The 21126-nt window shown below is 43.0% G+C and overlaps 1 protein-coding gene across 1 annotated transcript; it reads left to right on the top strand.

Moving 5' to 3' along the window:
* The first annotated feature begins 16481 nt into the window (after positions 1-16481).
* On the top strand, positions 16482-19772 carry LOC118365155 (cyclic AMP-dependent transcription factor ATF-4-like). The gene is made up of 3 exons (XM_035747120.2): positions 16482-17031; positions 17917-18321; positions 18662-19772. The coding sequence occupies exons 2-3, from the start codon at positions 18033-18035 to the stop codon at positions 19588-19590; spliced, it is 1218 nt and encodes a 405-aa protein (XP_035603013.1). The 5' UTR covers positions 16482-17031; positions 17917-18032; the 3' UTR covers positions 19591-19772.
* The last annotated feature ends 1354 nt before the right edge of the window (positions 19773-21126 follow it).

Genomic DNA, 21126 nt, shown 5'->3' with positions numbered 1-21126 from the left:
GTCATAAAGTCTCGTCTAAAACGGAGTTCGAACATCCGTTTGTCACAACGGGTACGTCCCTTGAAAGCTTTTCTGAAAAGCAAGGTCTTGAGCTGTGCCTTTAAAGGAGGACAGAGATTCTTCAGCCCTAATAGTGTCTGTAAGTGCGTGTCACAGCCGTGGAGCAGCGCAACTGAAAACCATCTCCCATAGTTTTTAGTCTGCTGCAGGGAGACGAACCTGGAGTAGCGAAGGGTGCGTCTGGAGCAGGATGGCAGATTGAGGTCAGACAGGTACTTGGGTTCAGAGTTGTGGATAGCTTGGTAGGTGTGAAACAGGATTTTGTAGTCCATGCGGGGGAGCATATGGGGAGCCAGTGGAGGTTGAGCAGCACTGTAATGATGTGCTAGTGGTGGAGCTGTGGGTGAGGACACGTGGAGCAAAGTTTTGGACATATTGTAGCCAGTTCAGGGACTTGGCAGATGTGCCAACCAAAAGGGCATTACAATAGTCCAGACTGGATGAAATAAAGTCGTGGATGAGTTGCTCAGCAGGTTTTTTATTTATTTCACCTTTATTTAACCAGGTAGGCCAGTTGAGAATCAGTTCTCATTTATAACTGCAACCTGGGGTAGAGACAGTTTCAGGTTGGATATTCCACAGATATATGTCTGTAGTCTTCCTTACGTCCACCAACAGCAGTTCGGGACCGTCAACATAGTGACAAATCCAATTTCAATAGCTATTTAACCATTACTCCTAAAACGTTCAAAACTGGTTCCAGCTAACCCGATGGTAACCCAGCTAACCCGATATCGATTTACATCTCGCACTATTTTAAATGATTTATTTACATTTTTGAATTTCAATAGCTCATTCATTGGTCATTTGACCAACTGGACTCAAACAAGGTTCAGAATGTTCACTGACTACCCTTCTATATTGCACACCCTTTTTCCATTTTCATCTCACAAGATCTTACATGAATTTGTCTAAATTTAACATTTCAATAGCTCCTTGGTCATGTGACTTACCAACCTCAAACAAGGTTCAGAATGTCAACTGACTATACCTTCATATTGCACGCTCTGATGTTTGTTTACTTTCATATCATGCTATTAGACTTACATCTGTAAGTGTTGCAGGCCTCCATTTCACATGGGTGTTAAAAACATGTTTTGAAGTTAACAAATGTTCCAGCCTCGCAATAACCATCTTTCACTGAAAAGATCTGCAAATGGCTGTATGTGGTATGGATCAAGGACAGGAGAGGTGTTCAAAGCAGAGATGCTTTCATGAAAACAATGTTCCACATGCTCTTTTTAATCACAGTAATAGGCAGTGATTTGTCAGTCAGAGTGAGCTTGATAAGGTGAAAGAATCATTTTCATAGCATCACTTTCATACACTGTACATTAAGACAAATCCTTCTACGTTGAGAATTAGAACATAGTTTACATAACCTGATAATGACCTGATATTTGAGTGCATTCACAACAAGCCACCTGCAGACAACTTACAAAATGCAATAGTGCATTTGAGGGTTCGTTTTTCTGATGAAAATAGTTATTTGATGCATGGCCTACTATTTCTAACTGAAAAAAAATAAATTCCTACGTCTTTTGTGAGTAAAATCCTTTTTCCAAAATTGATTTAGGTACATTTTTGGGAAGAGGTATGAGGGTTGTGATATGGGTCATTTAATAGTAAAATCATTTAAGGGATCAATACATTTCTATATTGCTTCCCCAGTGCACAGTCTAGCAGTCTGACTAAAGTGCCTGAGGTATGAGGAGAGACATCCTCCTTTGTATTTATGGGAACAAATATTTCCTAGCACTTTGGATCCTATTCTTGGACAGTTTGAAGACACAATGCATTAATACAAAAAAAGACATTACTGACCATGAGTAACCTCAACCTTGTGGGTCTGTGGATGTTTGGGCCAATAAAGTGCCAACTCAATTCTACCAGTGACGAGTCTTTCATGCCCCTATGAACGGGGACACATGGCAATAGGTTTTTACTGGAGTACACTAAACCCTAATTGGGGCTCTTTTCTTGACACATAGTATCAGTTTACTAGATAAGAAGTCAAGAAGATCGAAAAGTAGATTGTTGTAAGGGTGTATTACGTCCTGTGCTGACCACATTGTCATATCCATTCTGGATTCTGAGTGGTAAAATCATAGCTGAAAAATGCCTCTATGTCTGTGTATACATTTTCCCCCAAGTCAGAACTGCCAAAGTTGCAATCTTGCTGCAGAGTTCTGTCATGCTATCCAGGTCTGTGCCCAAACAGTTTGAGCTTCTCCTTTTAAAAATCCACCTTTCCAGAAATAAGTCTCTCACTGTTGCCGCTTGTTACAGACCCCAGCTGTACCCTGGACCCCATATGTGACTGAATTGCCCCCCATTCATCTTCAGAGTTTGTACTGTTAGGTGACCTAAACTGGGATATGGTTAACACTCCGGCCGTCCAACAATCTAAGCTAGATGCCCTTAATCTCACCCAAATTTTCATGGAACCTACCAGGTACAACCCCAAATCCGTAAACACGGCACTCTCATAGATATCATCCTGACCAACCTGTCCTCTAAATACACCTCTGCTGTCTTCAACCAGGATCTCAGCGATCACTGCCTCTGCCTGCGCCCGTAATCGGTCCGCGGTCAAACGACCACCCCTCATCATAGTCAAACGCTCCCTAAAACTCTTCAGCGAGTAGGCCTTTCTAATCGACCTGGCCTGTGTATCCTGGAAAGATATTGACCTCATTCCGTCAGTAGAGGATGCCTGGTTATTCTTTAAGTGCTTTCCTCACCATCTTAAATAAGCATGCCCCATTCAAAAAATGTATAACTAAGAACAGATATAGCTCTTGGATCACCCCAGACCTGCCTGGCTTTGACCAGCACAAAAACATCCTGTGACATACTGCATTAGCATCGAATAGCCCCCGCGATATGCAACTTTTCAGGGAAACTAGGAACTTATTGGCAGACTCAACAGCCTTGGTTTCTCAAATGACTGCCTCGCCTGGTTCACCAACTACTTCTCATATAGAGTTCAGAGTGTCAAATTGGAGGGCCTGTTGTCCGGACCTCTGGCAGTCTCTATGGGGGTGTCACAGGGTTCAATTCTCGGGTCGACTCTTTTCTCTGTATACATCAATAATGTTGCTCTTGCGGCTGGTGATTCTCTGATCCACCTCTACGCAGACTAAATTATTCTGTATATTTTTGGCCCTTCTTTGGACACTGTATTAACTAACCATACAACTCTCCTTCCATGGCCTCCAACTGCTCTTAAGTGCAAGTAAAACTAAATGCATGCTCTTCAACCGATCGCTGCCCACAACTGCCCGCCCGCCTAGCATCACTACTCTGGACGGTTCTGACTTAGAATATGTGGACAACTACAACAAATACCTAGGTGTCTGGCTAGACTGTAAACTCTCCTTCCAGACTCATATTAAGCATCTCCAATCCAAAATTAAATCTATAATTGGCTTCCTATTTCACAAAAAAAGCATCCTTCACTCATGCTGCCAAACATACCCTCGTAAAACTGACTATCCTACCCGTCCTTGACAAAATAGCCTCCAACACTCTAGTCAGCAAATTGGATGCGTCACCAAAGCCCCATATACTACCCAACACTGCGACATGTATGCTCTCGTTGGCTGGCCCTCGCTTCATATTCGTCGCCAAACCCACTGGCTCCAGGTCATCTGTAAGTACTTGCTAGGTAAAGCCCCACCTTATCTCAGCTCACTGGTCACCATAGCAGCACCCACCCGTATCACGCGCTCCAGCAGGTATATTTCACGGGTCACCCCTAAAGCCAATTCCTCACTTGTCTGCCTTTCCTTCCAGTTCTCTGCTGCCAATGACTGGAACGAACTGCAAAAAATCACTGAAGCTGGAGACTCATATCTCCCTCACTATCTTTAAGCATCAGCTATCAGAGCAGCTTACAGATCATTGCATCTGTAAATAGCCCATCTGTAAATAGCCCATCCAACTACCGCATCCCCATATTGTTATTTTATTTATATATTTTTTATTTTTTGCATCCCAGGATCTCTACTTGCACATTCATCTTCTGCACATCTATCACTCCAGTGTTTATTTGCTGTCACTGTTTTCTAATGGTGAAGGAGAGTCAGACCAAACTGCAGTGTGTATATTGTGATCCATGTTTAATAAAACAAACGTAACACGAATCCAAAACACAACCTCTACAAAACAATAAACGTAATGAAAGCCTAAACTGGTGCAAACTAACACAGAATAAGGACATCAAAACACTCATGACAATCACCCACAATACAACCAAAGAATATGGCTGCCTAAATATGGCTCCCAATCAGAGACAACGATAAACACCTGCCTCTGATTGAGAACCACTTCAGACAGCCATAGACTCTCCTAGAACACCCCACTAAGCTACAATCCCACTAAACTACACACCACATACAAAAACCCATGTCACACCCTGGCCTGACCAAATACATAAAGAAAAACACAAAATACTTCGACCAGGGCGTGACATTTGCGAAATTGTAATTATTTTGCCACTACAGCCTATTTATTGCCTTATACCTCCCTAATCTTATTTCAATTGCACACAATTGTATATAGACTTTTCTATTGTGTAGGTCACATGACCAATGAGCTATTGAAATTCGAATGTAAAAAAAGTTTGTATTTTGTTTACTAATTCAACTAGGAATACAAAATGCTGCTCACATATCCACATGTTTATTAGCTTTGGAAAGATAATTAATGTCCAAATCATGAAAATTAGACCTGTGCAATGTTGTGCGCAACTTATCCAACATAATGACACTTATTTGGAGTCTGTGGCTCAAGTAGTTTGAAAGCTATTGAGGTTTGAAAGCACGAATATCCATCGAATATCCATCTTGAAACTGTCTTTACCTCGGTGCGACCTGGCCAAGATAAAGCAAAGCAATGCGACAAAAACAACATCACAGAGATACACATAAACAAATGTACAGTCAATAACACAAAAGAAAAGGAAAATATAAAAATATATGTACAGTGTGTGCAAATGTAGAAAAGTATGGAGGTTGGCAATAAATAGGCCTTAGAGGCTAAAATAAATACAATTTAACATTAATACTGGAGTGATAGATGTGCAGATGATGATTTGCAAGTAGAGATACTAGGGTGCAAAAGATTGCCTGTGTACAGGTACAGTAAGCTGCTCAGACAGCTTATGCTTAAAGATAGAGAGGGAGATATAAGACTCCAGCTTCAGAGATTTGTGCAATTCGTTCCAGTCATTGGAAGCAGAGAACTGGAAGGAAAGGCGGCCAAAGGAAGTGTTGGCTTTGGGGATGACCAGTGAAATATATCTGCTGGATTGCGTGCTTCGGGTGGGTGTTGCTATGGTGACCAGTGAGCTGAGATAAGGCGGGGCTTTACCTAGCAAAGACTTATAGATGACCTGGAGCCAGTGAGTTTGGCGACGGATATGTAGTGAGGGCCAGCCAACGAGAGCATACCAGTCGCAGTGGTGGGTAGTATATGAGGCTTTAGTGACAAAACGAATGGCACTGTAATAGACTAAATCCAGTTTGCTGAGTAGAGTGTTTGGGGCTATTTTGTAAATGGCATCGCCGATGTCAAGGATCAGTAGGATAGTCAGTTTTACGAGGGTATGTTTGGCAGCATAAGTGAAGGATGCTTTGTTGCGAAATAGGAAGCCAATTCTAGATTTAATTTTGGATTGGAGATGCTTAAGGTGAGTCTGGAAGGAGAGTTTACAGTCTAGCCAGACATCTAGGTATTTGTAGTTATCCACATATTCTCGGTCAGAACCGTCCAAAGAGGTGATGCTAGTCGGACAGGAGGGTGCGAGCAGCAAGCGGTTGAAGAGCATGCATTTAGTTTTACTAGCATTTAAACGCAGTTGGACGCCATGGAAGGAGTGTTGTATGGCGTTGAAGCTCGTTTGGAGGTTTGTTAGCACAGTGTCCAAAGAAGGGCCAGATGTACACAGAATGGTGTCATCTGCGTAGAGATGGATCAGAGAATCACCAGCAGAAAGAGCGACGTCATTGATAAATACAGAGAAAAGAGTCGGCCCGAGAATTGAACCCTGTGGCACACCCATAGAGACTGCCAGAGGTCCGGACAACAGGCCCTTCAATGTGACACGCTGAACTATATCCGAAAAGTAGTTGGTGAACCAGGCAAGGCAGTCATTTGATAAGAATGCTGTGATTGACAGAGTGGCCACAGTACTGTCGAAAGCCACAGTACTGTCCTTTATCGATGGCGGTTATGTTATCGTTTAGGACCTTGAGCGTGGCTGAGGTGCACCCATGACCAGCTCGTAAACCAGATTGCATAGTGGAGAAGGTACGGTGGGATTCGAAATGGTCGGTGATCTGTTTATTAACTTGGTTGTGATAGCATAGGTCGTAACCAGGGTAACATGGGGGAGCAATTGTGGTGATTGCTCTCTATAGGCTCTATGCATTATTCCGCCTCCAACGTTCTAATTGACTTCCTACCGGGTTCATGACTTCCGGAACGATTTCTGCTATTGTTTTTATTATTAGCTCACTTGCGACTAACTGTTGTCAATGCATTTTTTGACTGAAATAGTTCCCAATGACTACGTTTAAATTACAACCCCGTGAAGGAGGTGCTAATGAACATTGTCCAGTGCCTCTGAGTTCAGTTTCTTCCAAATGTAATGGTTTTGTGAGCTTCCATAGTTTCCCGGTCGATGTAGAGCTCAGAAAAAGGTGGCTGGTGGCAGTACGTCGTGACAACTTTACTGTCACCAAACACACAAAGGTGTGTAGTACACATTCCGTTGAGAGTTACTTTGTTGTGGGGAAAATTGGGGGGCGACAATACCTAAAAAGAAGTATTGTTCCTACAGTCTTGGTTCTTAGTCCACTTCCCAGGTTAAATAACGGAACATTTAAAACAAATTCACTGCTGCTGTGAATTAAAGTATGAATTGCAGTAACAAGAGAGGAACCAGGCTATGAGGGGTGGCCAGTCCTCTTCTGGCTTTGCCGGGTGGAGATTATAAACAGAACATGGCCAAGATGTTCAAATGTTCATAAATGACCAGCATAATAATAGGTCTGGGACAGGTAGCACGTCCGGTGAACATGTAAGGATTCCATAGCCGCAGGCAGAACAGTTGAAACTGGAGCAGCAACACGGCCAGGTGGACTGGGGACAGCAAGGAGTCATCATGCCAGGTAGTCCTGAGGCATGGTCCAAGGGCTCAGGTCCTCCGAGAGAGAGAAAGAAAGAGAGAAAGAGAGAATTAGAGAGAGCATGCTTAACTTCACACAGGACACCGGATAAGACAGGATAAGTACTCCAGATATAACAAACTGACCCTAGCCCCCTGACACATAAACTACTGCAGCATAAATACTGGAGGCTGAGACAGGAGGGGTCAGGAGACATTGTGGCCCCATCCAATGATATCCCCGGACAGGGCCAAACAGGAAGGATATAACCCCACACCACTAGAGGGATATCTTCAACCACCAACTTACCATCCTGAGACATGCCGAGTATAGCCCACAAAGATCTCCGCCACGGCACAACCCAAGGAGGGGCGCCAACCCAGACAGGAAGATCACATCAGTGACTCAACCCACTCAAGTGACGCACCCCTCCTAGATACGGCATGAAAGAGCACCAGTAAGCCAGTGACTCAGCCCCTGTAATAGTGTTAGAGGCAGAGAATCCCAGAGGGGAACCAGCCAGGCAGAGACAGCAAGGGCGGTTCGTTGCTCCAGAGCCTTTCCGTTCACCTTCACACTCCTGGGCCAGACTACACTCAATCATATGACCCACTGAGATGAGTCTTCAGTAAAGACTTAAAGGTTGAGACCGAGTTTGCGTCTCTCACATGGGTAGGCAGACCATTCCATAAAAAATGGAGCTCTATAGGAGAAAGCCCTGCCTCCAGCTGTTTGCTTAGAAATTCTAGGGACAATTAGGAGGCCTGCATCTTGTGACCGTAGCGTACATGTAGGTATGTACGGCAGGACCAAATCAGAGAGATAGGTAGGAGCAAGCCCATGTAATGCTTTGTAGGTTAGCAGTAAAACCTTGAAATCAGCCGTTGCCTTGACAGGAAGCCAGTGTAGGGAGGCTAGCACTGGAGTAATATGATCAAATGTTTTGGTTCTAGTCAGGATTCTAGCAGCCGTATTTAGCACTGAAGTTTATTTAGTGCTTCCTCCGGGTAGCCGGAAAGTAGAGCATTGCAGTAGTCTAACCTAGAAGTAACAAAAGCATGTATACATTTTTCTGCATCATTTTTGGACAGAAAGTTTCTGATTTTTGCAATGTTACGTAGATGGAAAAAAGCTGTCCTTGAAACAGTCTTGATATGTTCGTCAAAAGAGAGATCAGGGTCCAGAGTAACGCCGAGGTCCTTCACAGTTTTATTTGAGACGACTGTACAGCCATTAAGAGTAATTGTCAGATTCAACAGAAGATCTCTTTGTTTCTTGGGACCTAGAACAAGCATCTCTGTTTTGTCCGAGTTTAAAAGTAGAAAGTTTGCAGCCATCCACTTCCTTATGTCTGAAACACAGGCTTCTAGCAAGGGCAATTTTTGGGCTTCACCATGTTTCATTGAAATGTACAGCTGTGTGTCATCTGCATAGCAGTGAAAGTTAACATTATGTTTTTGAATGACATCCCCAAGAGGTAAAATATATAGTGAAAACAATAGTGGTCCTAAAACGGAACCTTGAGGAACACCGAAATTTACAGTTGATTTGTCAGAGGACAAACCATTCACAGAGACAAACTGATCTTCCTTGAATTGTATATGTGTAAGTAACTGGGGGTGGGGAGAGGATTGTACTGCAGATGTTTGTGGTGGCCTGGCTGGTCATTTGTTTGTAGGCTGTAGCCTCAGGCCTTTGCCTCTTAAATATTTAACATATATCTGTTGCAGTAATTCTGAAAAACTTTTTTATTTTATAACAGAGTGAACAAATGGGAACATTTGTGCAATCAAAGGGGAATATTCAGACCACACCATCAACTGTATATGTGAGTGACAGACTGGGCTCAACATTAACTACTTTGCACGTCACATGTGTATGGATCACAATAGGTCATATCTAGTATCCATTAAAGTGACATTCACAATGCAAATTCAGTGAATTTCATAAATTTTGACATTTGCTCAGTACTTGAAGGGATGTGGCCAGTAGTGAATAGATGTGTAAAGACAAAGTAATATCATGAAATCAAATATTGTCTTAGCTTGTAACTTATAAAATATTCAATTTGATTTGGGTTCACAGATAAAATGTAGAAATGAAAATCAGCCATTCCAGCTAGAAGTCATTTACAACATTAACCATGTCTACACTGTATTTCTGATCAATTTTAATGGGCAAAAACATATTTTTCTTTAAAAAACAAGGACATTTCTAAGTGACCCCAAACTTTTGAACGGTAGTGTATATCGCCCTACCATTTCCAAAAGGGAACGTTGTGAAAATGGTTGGATATCCTTTTCATTGGTTGGTTGTTGTGTTATCATTAAAACAGTGCCCACTTTCAGTGTGACACTAAAGCCTTAACCCACATTATAGCTAAACGTATTTGTCATCGCTCATAGTTAGATGTGTCTTGTATTTCTGAGTCTTGGATCTTCCTCACACAAGTAGACTTGACATCAGGGGGAAGTGCAACATTTCAAAACAAAGCTCTCACTGTAGATTTGCCATGTACAGAGACAAGCGAGAGTTTGCAGTGATTTGATGTAGTGGTTTCCCATCATTCTGCCCCTAGCCTCCTATACCCCCCAGGAAGTCATTCTTGGTGAAGTCGTCCACTGCCATCGGGTCCTATGACCTCCCATCCTTACAGGTGGATTCAGACAGCCAAGAGGAAAACGCATCAACGGTAAGGATGATGCCAGAAGGAAAATGGCCAATTTTTCAAATCCTTCTTTGACAGTGTTAAAGATTTTTGCATTGCATTTGATAGAATTATAGGGACAATGGAAGCCCATGGAATAGCCAGACACCAGGGTCTGCCAGGTCAAGGAGCCGGTCCCACTTTCGGCCAAACTTTGTGACTGCTGGTGACCTACGGCCTCAGATGTCAGAGCCCCAGGTGAGTAGAAGCCAAGTGAGTTCAAATGCAGGACAGCACTAACCTCTTCCCCATACTCAATTGCTATGACAGCACTAAAAATGTATGATTTAAAGACATGAAGAAATGCACCTTATACTGTCGTATGGAGGAGACCTGGGTTTCAAAACTCTGGTTGGTCACAATAGCTACATTATCATTTAATTCATCCTAATGGGCTGTAACAGTAAGTACTTATTATTCATATTATAATAATAATACTAATTTGGGAAGGTGCTTGTATTTGTCTTGATACACAAAAGTGTGTAATGGAAATGTATTTATTATTTTTGGCATATCCCAACTTCCCCTGAGACACACCCGCAGGGAGTAGAGTCACCATTGTACAGCGCGCCTGGAGCAATTAGGGTTAAGTGCCTTGCTCAAGGGCATGGTGGCAGATTTCTTAAATGTTTTGTTTTACCTTGTCATCTCAGGTATTCAAACCAGCAACCTTTCCATTACTGGCCTAAAGCTCTATGACACCACAACAGTCTATATACCGTTTAACTGCACATAATCGTGACTTTGTGATTTGTGTCTCAGGTAAGTCTAACAGGAAGAAGTCAATCTGTGTACCAAATCTAGACTCAGCCAGCATTACCCCAGTATATGTCCCACTCAGAGCCCCTGGACAAGAGACAGAACCCAGGCTTCCCAGGCCTCTCCTGAAGCTACAGCAATGTGATGGATACCCAGGTGAGTCAACAACACTCTTCTCGTGTTTCATTACATCTCGGTTCTTCTAATCAGTTTTCCTGTCAGAACCAGCATAGAAGATGCTGCTGTGCAGAGGCCGGGGCCTCTTCCTCTTTTTCCCCTCTCATTCTTCCCTTTCTAGTCTGGCTCACTTTGTTTTGCAGTTAATGTTCCCATTTGATTGATGAACTGTTTTGACAGACCTCCAATCAGACTGGCTCCCTAACAGACTATCAGAGCCCGCGTTTGAACCCCCGTCCTGTTCGCCGCCCTCCAGTTCCTCCCAAGAACTATGGCACTCTTCTGAGGCCCTCTCCATCTGCAGGTGGGGACTATGACAATGTTGATAGATCTAAACTTGGAATGACTGAGAAGGTAAACCAAGAGAACCACTGAATAAGCCAGTGTATACAGTAAGATCGCTTGAATAAAACATATCAACCCACTACTCTTCGCTGTGGTTTAACACAGGCCTTCGACGGGTTTAGCAAAAAAATAAGCCTTCCCCTCCTCCTCTCCCATGGCCTGTGAGACCCCCTCGGTCCCCCATGATGTCCCGCTCCTCTTCAGCCTCTTCAGAGTATGAGAGGACGCTACCAGAAATGCACCTACTACAGCCTCAGGTGAGAGAGAGTACTTCATATTCATTGCAAAGAAGAAAAGACATCAATGTTCACTGTTTTATCAGTGTAACTTTACTTTCTGTCAATCAGATATCTTTGCTTTCTTTGTATTGGTATAGGATTCCATAGAACGAAAGCACCGTCAGTCCCCTCGCCCTGTTCGACCACCAGCTCTACCCAAATCTGAACCCCTGTCCTTGTATGACGTCAATAGATCCCAGAGTCCGACGGTAAGCATCACTCAAGTTACTTTTTATGCCCTCATATCAATTCGCAACTAACATCGCTTCTGGGATCGTACATGTTCAATAGCCCTCAAACACAGACAATGAAGGTTGACTCACCCCTCACGGCCCCCACCATGGTCGGGAGGGCCCCCCTCCCACACCCGGTCTCATTCCCCCTCAGGGATTGGCCACACAACTCCAACCCCTGCTGCAGGAGAAAGCCGTACATGCCCCTGTCTCCAACTGGTGCTGACAGAAGCACAAACGCAGCTCACAACTATAGATACATACATGGTGCCATTCAAAGGATATAGTACACCATTTATTTATTGTGATATGCTTTCATCTGAGGTGAAACAGATACTGCATGTGTGTGACAAAGACAGGGAAGTGTTCACAGTGAAATATAACTACCTCTATTTATGTTCCTTCCTTCCTGAAACTCAAAAAGTCCCCTTATGGTTATTAAATGTACTTGTGTCTTGTTGATTTGTTGTTCACATGTGAAAATGTGTTCTTGGGACACTTCACATGTGTAAGTGAAATTTCACGTGAAATCATTTGCAAACATGTTTTTGGAACATTTCACACCATGTTTTCACTATACTTAACTATACTTCACCATGATTTTATTGAGACCTCGATAATCAATGCACGGGCGCAAACCTCCCTTCTTCTTTACAAAAAATAAACTTGAAGAGACGGGAGAAATGGAGGGCTGAATGTACCCCTGATGCAGGGATTCAGAGACATATGTCTCCATAGCCACCGTCTCCGCTTGTGACAGGGGACTTTCCACTGTAGTAGCACCAACGGAAACCCCTAAACACCTACATGAACACTCTCGCAACCACCCCGTGAGAGCCCTCTGTGGCCACGAAACAGTAGGGTTATGACAAGCTAACCAGGGTAGGCCCAGCACCACAGAATACGCAGGAGAATCAATAAGAAAAAGACTAACATTTTCCCTGCGACCTTACCATACTCAAATGAGCGGTGGCCTCCCTGATAAACCCTGACCCTAATGGTCGACTATCTAAGGCATGAACGGGGAAAGGCATATTTACAGGAACAGGTCCTATTCTCAGTGCCTAAGCCAAAACCAGGCTTCATATGAGGTTTCCCCTCTTTCTGTTGCTGTTCACCTGCATTATTAGATGATCCATAATTTCAATTTGATCTAAAAACCTGTGTGTACCTATTTTATTTTTTCAGCAGGAATTTGAAAGTCTAATGAGACGGATGAAGACAGTGGGATGTGGGTTAAACATTATTACCACAGATGTACAGTACCAGTCAAAAGTTAGGACACACTTACTCATTTCACGGTTTTTCTTTACTTTTACTATTTTCTACATTGTAGAATAATAGTGAAGACATCATAACTATGAAATGACACATATGGAATCATGTAGTAACCAAAAAAAGTGTTAAACAAATCAAAATATATTATATTTTAGATTCTTCAAAGTAGCCACCCTTTGCCTTGATGACAGCTTTGCACACTCTTGGCATTCTCTCAACCAGCTTCATGAGGTAGTCACCTGGAATGCATTTCACTTAACAGGTGCGCCTTGAAAAAGTTCATTTGTTGAATTTCTTTCTTTCTTAATGCGTTTGAGCCAATCAGTTGTGTTGTGACAAGGTAGGGATGGTATACAGAAGATAGCCCTATTTTATAAAAGACCAAGTCCATATTATGGCAAGAACATCTCAAATAAGCGAAGAGAAATTACAATCCATCATTACTTTAAAACATAAAGGTCAAGTTTCTTCAAGTGCAGTTGCAAAAACCATCAAGCGCTATGATGAAACTGGCTCTCATGAGGACCGCCACAGGAAGGGAAGACCCAGAGTTACCTCTGCTGCAGAGGATAACTTCGTTACAGTTACCACCCTCAGAAATTGCAGCCCAAATAAATGCTTTACAGAGTTCAAGTAACAGACAACATCAACTGTTCAGAGGAGAATGCGTGAGTCAGGCCTTCATGGTCAAATTGCTGCAAAGAAACCATTGCTAAAGGACACCGATAAGAAAAAGAGACGCCATCCCATCTGGTTTGCACTTAGTGGGACTGTCATTTGTTTTTCAACAGGACAATGACCCAACACACCTCCAGGCTGTGTAAGGGCTATTTGAGCAAAAATGAGAGTGATGGAGTGCTGCATCAGATGAGTTGGCCTGCACAATCACCCGACCTCAACCCAAATGAGATGGTTTGGGATGAGTTGAACCGCAGAGTGAAGGAAAAGCAGACAAAAAGTGCTCAGTATATGTGGGAACTTCAATCAATGAAATCAAATTTGTTTATGAAGACATTTTTACATCAGCAGATGTCACAAAGTGCTATACAGAAACCCAGCCTAAAACCAGAAACAGCAAGCAACGCAGATGTAGAAGCATGGTGGCTAGGAAAAGGCTCATGGGAAAATATTCCAGGTGAAGCTGGTTGAGAGAATGCCAAGAGTGTGCAAAGCTGTCAAAGGCAAAGGGTGGCTACTTTGAAGAATCTAAAATCTAAAATATATTTTGATTTAACATCTTTTAGTTACTACATGATTCTGTATGTGTTATTACATAGTCTTCACCATATGTGTTATGTCAATGTCTTCACTGTTATTTTACAATGTAGAAAATAGTAAAAATAAAGAAACCTTAAAATGACTAGGTGTGTCCAAAGTAATGACTGGTACTGTATATTGCATTATTTGACACTACATTACATTGTATTTAATTCATTTTTGAGGATGAAAGAACGTGCAACTGTTCTTCTGTAAAAAAAAAAAAAAAAAAAAAACTGTTCTCAGCTGTTAGGATGCAATATGTGACCATAGATTACTGAGGGAAAATACATTTGGTTTGTAATTGTGTATGTGTCTCTTTCAGGCTGGGAAAACATGCCTCCTTCATTTTATGGCCTCAGTCTAGAGGATGAAACCAGGTGAGACCTGACTAACCTCTTACTGTAGACATGTGGTTAATACACCATTTCAAGGATAGAGCTTTGATCTTACATCCAATACAGGCAAGCATACCATTTAATCAGCCCTCTGTCTTTCATTAAATCGGTCTTTCCATCCCACCAGGGAGTTCAACCAGAGGTGCCTCTATGTGAAAAATGACCTCTGTCTGTTCAACTGCCTGCTAATGAAGCGTAACGATACCCTGCGAGGCCTTTTCACAGAGCTCAACGACCTCGCCGAGAAGCCGGACAAAGTGCAAAAAACCAAAACCATGGCTATCGTAGGGGGCACCACGGACGCCATGAGAGGGACGGTGGCCGTTGTGGGCATCGTCCTCACCCACATGACCATGGGTTCCTCCCTCATAGCCACAGCAATTGGGCGGGCATGGTGGCGTTGGGTAGTGGGATAGGCATCAAAGCGGCCATGGGCAACAACAAAATCAACTCTGTGGACCGGAAGATGCTGGAGGAGGTGGGTGCAGAAGTACAAAGCAGAGATAGCAGACTTGGAGTTGTGTTTTTGTTTCATCCACAGTGGGATGGCTGAGCTGAGGCGGTACAACTTCCACAGGCTGCATCATGCTGATCCTGAGGCCCTGCAGATAGCCAGGGTGCTGGAGGCAGCGCATCCTGGGTGTAATAAGTCCCAACAGTTGGGCATGAAGTCTGATCCTAAAGGGTTTGCCAGAGACATGGACCTGTATTATACTGACAAGGACAGCCAGAGGCTGAAAAGGGCTCTGAGACTAAGTTTGCAACCAGGATTCGTGGTGTGACCCAAGAGCTACAGGCGGAGCTCAATGAACTGCACCAAGTGTGGCAGACGTTCTCTCTAGCAGCCAGTAGATTTTGAGGTGTGTGTGTCCTGTCGTTAATGCAGTAAAGGTCTGGCAATGTTTTGGACACATACAAGATATTGTTTTTTGGGGGGAGGCCCGGAGGGAGGTGTTCATTTTTGAAGTGGATTGCCCTATTGAAGCTTACATGAAGCCAGCCTTTGCTGACAAGTTACTGAAATGTCAGCCCCCGTGAACAGCCTCGGTTATCAGTGCAAACTTGCAGTGCTAGTATTTGGGAGTCTCAGCTAGGTACATAGGCTGACAGTACGTGGCTTTCAGATTGCAGGCCTGAATAGGACAAAGGCAAAGCAGCGGTACTGCTCTGTGTCCGCTGTTTGGGCAGCCATGGTGCTTTCTGTATCCATAAGTCTCCATATATCCATGAACTTTGAAATGTTTGAATCCTCTCGACTGTAATGTGATATGTAGATTCAAATAAAGTATTTAAAATGTACGAGTATGAATGTGAAATGTTTTACTATGCAGTGTGTCCTGCTCAGAATATCCACAGGACATTTGATCTATATCCGATTTGTGAATTATCTGAATACTAAAAAGGATGTGCAATAAACTTTATTAAAAAGTTGTTGACTCACATAAATTATGTGATTAGTATAAGACATCCCAGGATGATTTCTAAAACTGGCCCCTGTTAACCCCCAATGTGCGGAATGATACAGTTTCCACTAGCTTCTATAGCCACAAAGTCAGATTCCACCGAAAAAAAATTGCTTTGGTCTTAATTTAAATTGAGGGATAAGGTATAAGGTTAGGAAGAGAATTTAAGAAGAATTTGTAGAAATGGGTGCGGTTTATGACTTTGTGGCTATAGAAGCTAGTGAGGACCTGTGGAAGGATATCCTAGGTCTGCATCAGCGATGTATATAAACCCTTGATTGCTAGGTTTTGGCCATTTAGAGTCTTTGAAGCCACTGGTCGGACATACTGGCTCTCCCCAGTAGGCGCAGTCCGCCATAGGAATGCATGGAATTCTATTTCACTTTAATGTTTCAAGGACAAAATTACATGTATTTAAGTATTTGTTACTGTAGTGGGGACAGTAACATCAGTAACCTCAAAGAATCGGACTAAGGAAAGTGTTTTTTATTTTTTCACTTTAAATGTTTATCTCACATAATATAATTTCAAAGTATGCATTAAGGTGTCTGTAATAGTATAAACGTGACAGAAATGAATGTAGACATTAATAAATGCTTTTCTTTAACTTCCAAAATATGTTTTACAATGGGGGAGCAAGATGGATACAGGGTGGCTTCAACACAAACCCTCCTATAAGTATTCTAGTGTGTATATATACATCATTGGTCTTTTTGAGAGTTGTATATTAGGCTGCGCCCTCAGCATGCGCCATTTTTCAACCAGCACCCAACAACATTCAAGTGACACCGCTTTTTTGGGCGAAATGGCAGTTTAACGGTTCGTGGCGGTCCTAGCAGCAGCAAATTCAACAGTGCATCAATCCAGTGCACTGCTTCAACTTCATATTTGTCAAAATGACGTAAGTATATATTTGTATGCAAGTGGCTGGCTAACGTGAATCTGTGACAGGTCAATGACGACAATGCGCTCTAACCTCAATTTGTGAAACTATTACCCTGCTTATGTTGTGTAGCGAAGTATTTTTATAAATGCATATAGTATATCTTGCCGTAAGGTTGCCATTCTCCAGACACATCCTTGGAATGACATTGGATACAGACGTCACGAGTCAGATCAGAGAATGTTACATTGTATCTCTTTCTGGTAAAATGGCCTATGAGCTGTTAACATAACAACCCGCGACATTGTCACCAAATTGGTAAAAAATATAGATTTTTAAAAATACAATGGGTGATACGATTTTATTCCAGGAATGCCAACGTGGAACAATGGTTCGTGTTCTTTTTCTAACAAAATAGCCATATAATCAATGTTTAAGGCGGGAGGGTGAACACAAGAGTGGCTGTTAGGGAGGCGGAAGCAGCAATCTCATTCGCTAGACACACTTCCATCACAGATAGAACCATGTTTAGTTATACAAATCTTTGCTTCTGTTCTGACGATGGTTGCTGTGGAAACTGACTGACCTCATTTGGCGCGTGTGCGAGTCACAAGACAAAGGCAGTGAGGGTATTCAGTGCCAGTGCAAGGAGGTGCGCTGTAAAATGGTAGGGGCATTGTTGTTCACTAAACATAAGTTCAGACTTACATGTTTTTTTTGCCACCCAATTAAAAATGTGCGCAGACAAATATTACATTACTCAATCACAACACATGACTGACCATGCATGACATAATATAGAATCAACATAAAGGAGAAAAGGCAATTTCTTTAGCCCACATTATGAGCTTCGGTTTACATTATTACATGAACTCACCATGTCATCTCCTATCTCTTTCCCAGGTCCATTGTGGAAACCCTTAGCACTGCTGTAGTTGACAGCATAAAAGAACCGCTCGACCTCCGACTGCAGTACCTACCGTCTCAGATCCTAGTGACTGTACTACAACAACAGAGCTATGACCATGATGAGCTCACAGTTTGGCCTGGACGATATGGAGGCCATACTCTGGGGGCCTTCCTCTCTCATGGCTGACCCCATGGGGTCGCTGCTCCACCATGATGAAGTTACATTGATAGAGGAGGGGGCTTCACTCCTCTCGTCATCTTCTCCAATTGTCCTTCTATCCCCTCCTCCCTCTCCGCCTTCGCTGGAAGAGAAGGCTGAGGTAGACTTGCTGGGCTTCCCTTGGCAATCTGCTGATGAGCTTGGCCACACCCATCACATTGGTGCAGATAATGGGAAAGGTGAGGACCACCACGTCCTAAGTCCTAAGTCCTCCACACGTATGTTCATACTGGTCGACAGTGTGTAGAAATCCATAGCAATTTATATTTTATTCCCATGATCTGTTTTTTTTTGCAGTATAGAAAAGGTAATAGGTTTTCAAATCATATTTTATTTGTCACATGCGCCGAATACAACGGGTGTAGTAGACCTTACAGTGAAATGCTTTTATCACAAATATGAAAACTTAAGACTTCCACTTTGACATTTATGATCACCACTTGTAATGCGAATATTCATATTTTCATATTTCTTTGGCTATTGAGCAGTTGAATAACCCGCTTTCTTTGTCCTCCACAGAAGATGTATTTTCTGGCATGGACTGGATGGCTAAGAGGGTCGACCTGAGTGAGTTTGACCTGGACTCCCTTATATGTTCCCCCAGCTCCCCTAAAGACCTCATTACTTCCTTTGAGTGTCCCATGGAGCTGGACTCACTCCCCCTCCCAACTCTCCCTACTCCCACGGACCTTCCCACCACCACCACTGATCCACTCCTCCCCCTGACCGTCTCACAGCCCCAAGAAGACCCTCAGGAGGTCCATTCACCTCCCCCCTGCGTCCCCGATGCCCAGGAGGAGCTGGAGATCAAATCGGAGCCCCAGTCCCCAGCCCCCTCTCTTCTTCCATCTCCCACCTTCACCTTAGAGTTGGGCAGTGAGGTGGATGCCTCGGCGAGTGTCCGCGAGAAGCTGCTTCACCTGGAGTTACCCCAGCCGGTTCCCAGCATCGTGTTGTCTCTCTCCCCAACCCGCATCGTTGTCCTCCTGGCCCCTAAACACGAGGTTGGCGTGACAACCGTCACCATCCCAGAGATCCTCTCCTCTGACAGTGACAGCAGCTTAAGCTCCTCCGGGCAGCTCAACTGGCCCTCCATCGCCACAACTCGGTCAAGGTCCCAAAATAGGAGAAAACCGTACTCAACAACCCCCAAGTCTAGGCCACAACATCCAGACCAGCCATCTCCCACCACCACATCCACTGGAGGACCCCCGAAGGAGAAGAAGCTCAAGAAGATGGTGCAGAACAAGACGGCGGCCACACGCTACCGCCAGAAGAAGAAGACTGAGCAGGAGGCCCTGACCGCAGAGTGCGACAAGCTGGAGCAAAGGAACCACAAGCTGGCGGAGAAAGCAGACTCCATCGCCAATGGGATCCAGTATCTCAAAGACCTCATGGAGGAGGTGCGAAGAGCAAGGGACTCGGTGACCTCTAACTGTACTGTGTAACCCACCAAGTATCCTACTATCTATAATGCTTTTTAAATGCATGTATTGAGACTCCCAAAGCCCAAGTTCTATTGACCTTCCTGCCTGTCTCTGCCTTTGAGTAAAGAGACTGTTCTTGTAGCTTGAGTTTGATGTAGTCCCTGATCTCTTGTATTAAAACCTTAAGTATTTTCCTGACAGTATATTGACTTGTGTAATTAGTCTGAGCTTCTGTCGTCTCTGTCATTGTTTATTCTTATCAAGACGCGTCTATATTTCTGTAGAAGCATGTAGTCTTAAATAGGTTTTGAATCCTATTATACATGTGTATTTTTACTGTAGTCTGAATCCTATCTAATTGTATTCCTTTCCTTATCTATTAAAAAGTCAAATCCATTTGGTCTTGTGCAATTCATTTTGCAAACTCTGGGAAAATACAGTATGATAATAATACAGTGACGACAAAGTATATTATTAGGACCAATCTTGCCATTTTACTGCGTCTCAAATAAGTATTGAGATTTCAAATTAGGGTCCTCTGCCTCATTTAGCTAATACCGGTGTGAATGTGTTCAGAAGTGCGGAGGCCAGTTGTTTAAATATAGCCCAGATATGATCTGATCCAGTGCCCTCCTGAGCCATACAAAAACTGGTTCAATGGAGGAATATTATCAGTATGTTCTGGCTCAACATAACCATTTACCCAGATAAGGGTCAGGTTTAACAATTGCACCACATCCCATATATAGTTAATTTACTTTTAGTTCATTCTGGGATACATCCAAGTTCCAACAAATTTAGTATTTTCTGATCATCTTGTGTTGGACACCTCACTGACCTGTTCTCTACAGTATATTGTGTGTGATCGACAGTGTGTTTGTGTGCTGACCTAAGCACTGCTTAAATAATGGAGGTTGACCACAGTGACGCGACATTGTATTCAACCTAAAACTGGGACTAGGGTTCTCGCACTTTTTTTTGTTGCTCTGGGGCTTTTGTCCAGATAGCTTGGGGGAAATGCTCTATTTGGGATTGTGCCAAACCTCTCTGGGGTAGGTGGGACGCTTGTCTACATGGCCAATAGCCAGGGAAAATGCAGAGTGCCAAATTCAAATACATTTCTATAAAAATCTATCTTTCATTAAATTACACATGCAAGATAGCAAGTTAGAGCTAAACTTGTGAATCCAGCCAACATGTCAGATTTTAAAAAGGCTTTTCGGGGAAAGCATAAGATGCTATTATCTGATGATCGCACAACAGTAAACAATGAGGCATGACACAAAACACAGAAATAAAATATAAATCATGCCTTTGACGAGCTTCTTTTGTTGGCACTCCTATATGTCCCATAAACATCACAAATGGTCCTTCTGTCTATATATCCAAAATGTCCATTTATTTGGCACGTTTGATCCAAAGAAACACCGCTTCCAACTTCCAAAATATCTCAAAAGTTACCTGTAAACGTTGCCAAAACATTTCAAACTACTTTTGTAATACAGGTATTTCTTAACGTATATAATCAATTAAATTGAAGACGGGATGATCTGTGTT

Source organism: Oncorhynchus keta, chromosome 32 (genome assembly GCF_023373465.1).
Source record: "Oncorhynchus keta strain PuntledgeMale-10-30-2019 chromosome 32, Oket_V2, whole genome shotgun sequence".
NCBI lineage: Eukaryota > Metazoa > Chordata > Actinopteri > Salmoniformes > Salmonidae > Oncorhynchus > Oncorhynchus keta.
The sequence above is the reverse complement of the archived record's forward strand: the minus strand, read 5'-3'. Positions and strand labels throughout refer to the sequence as shown.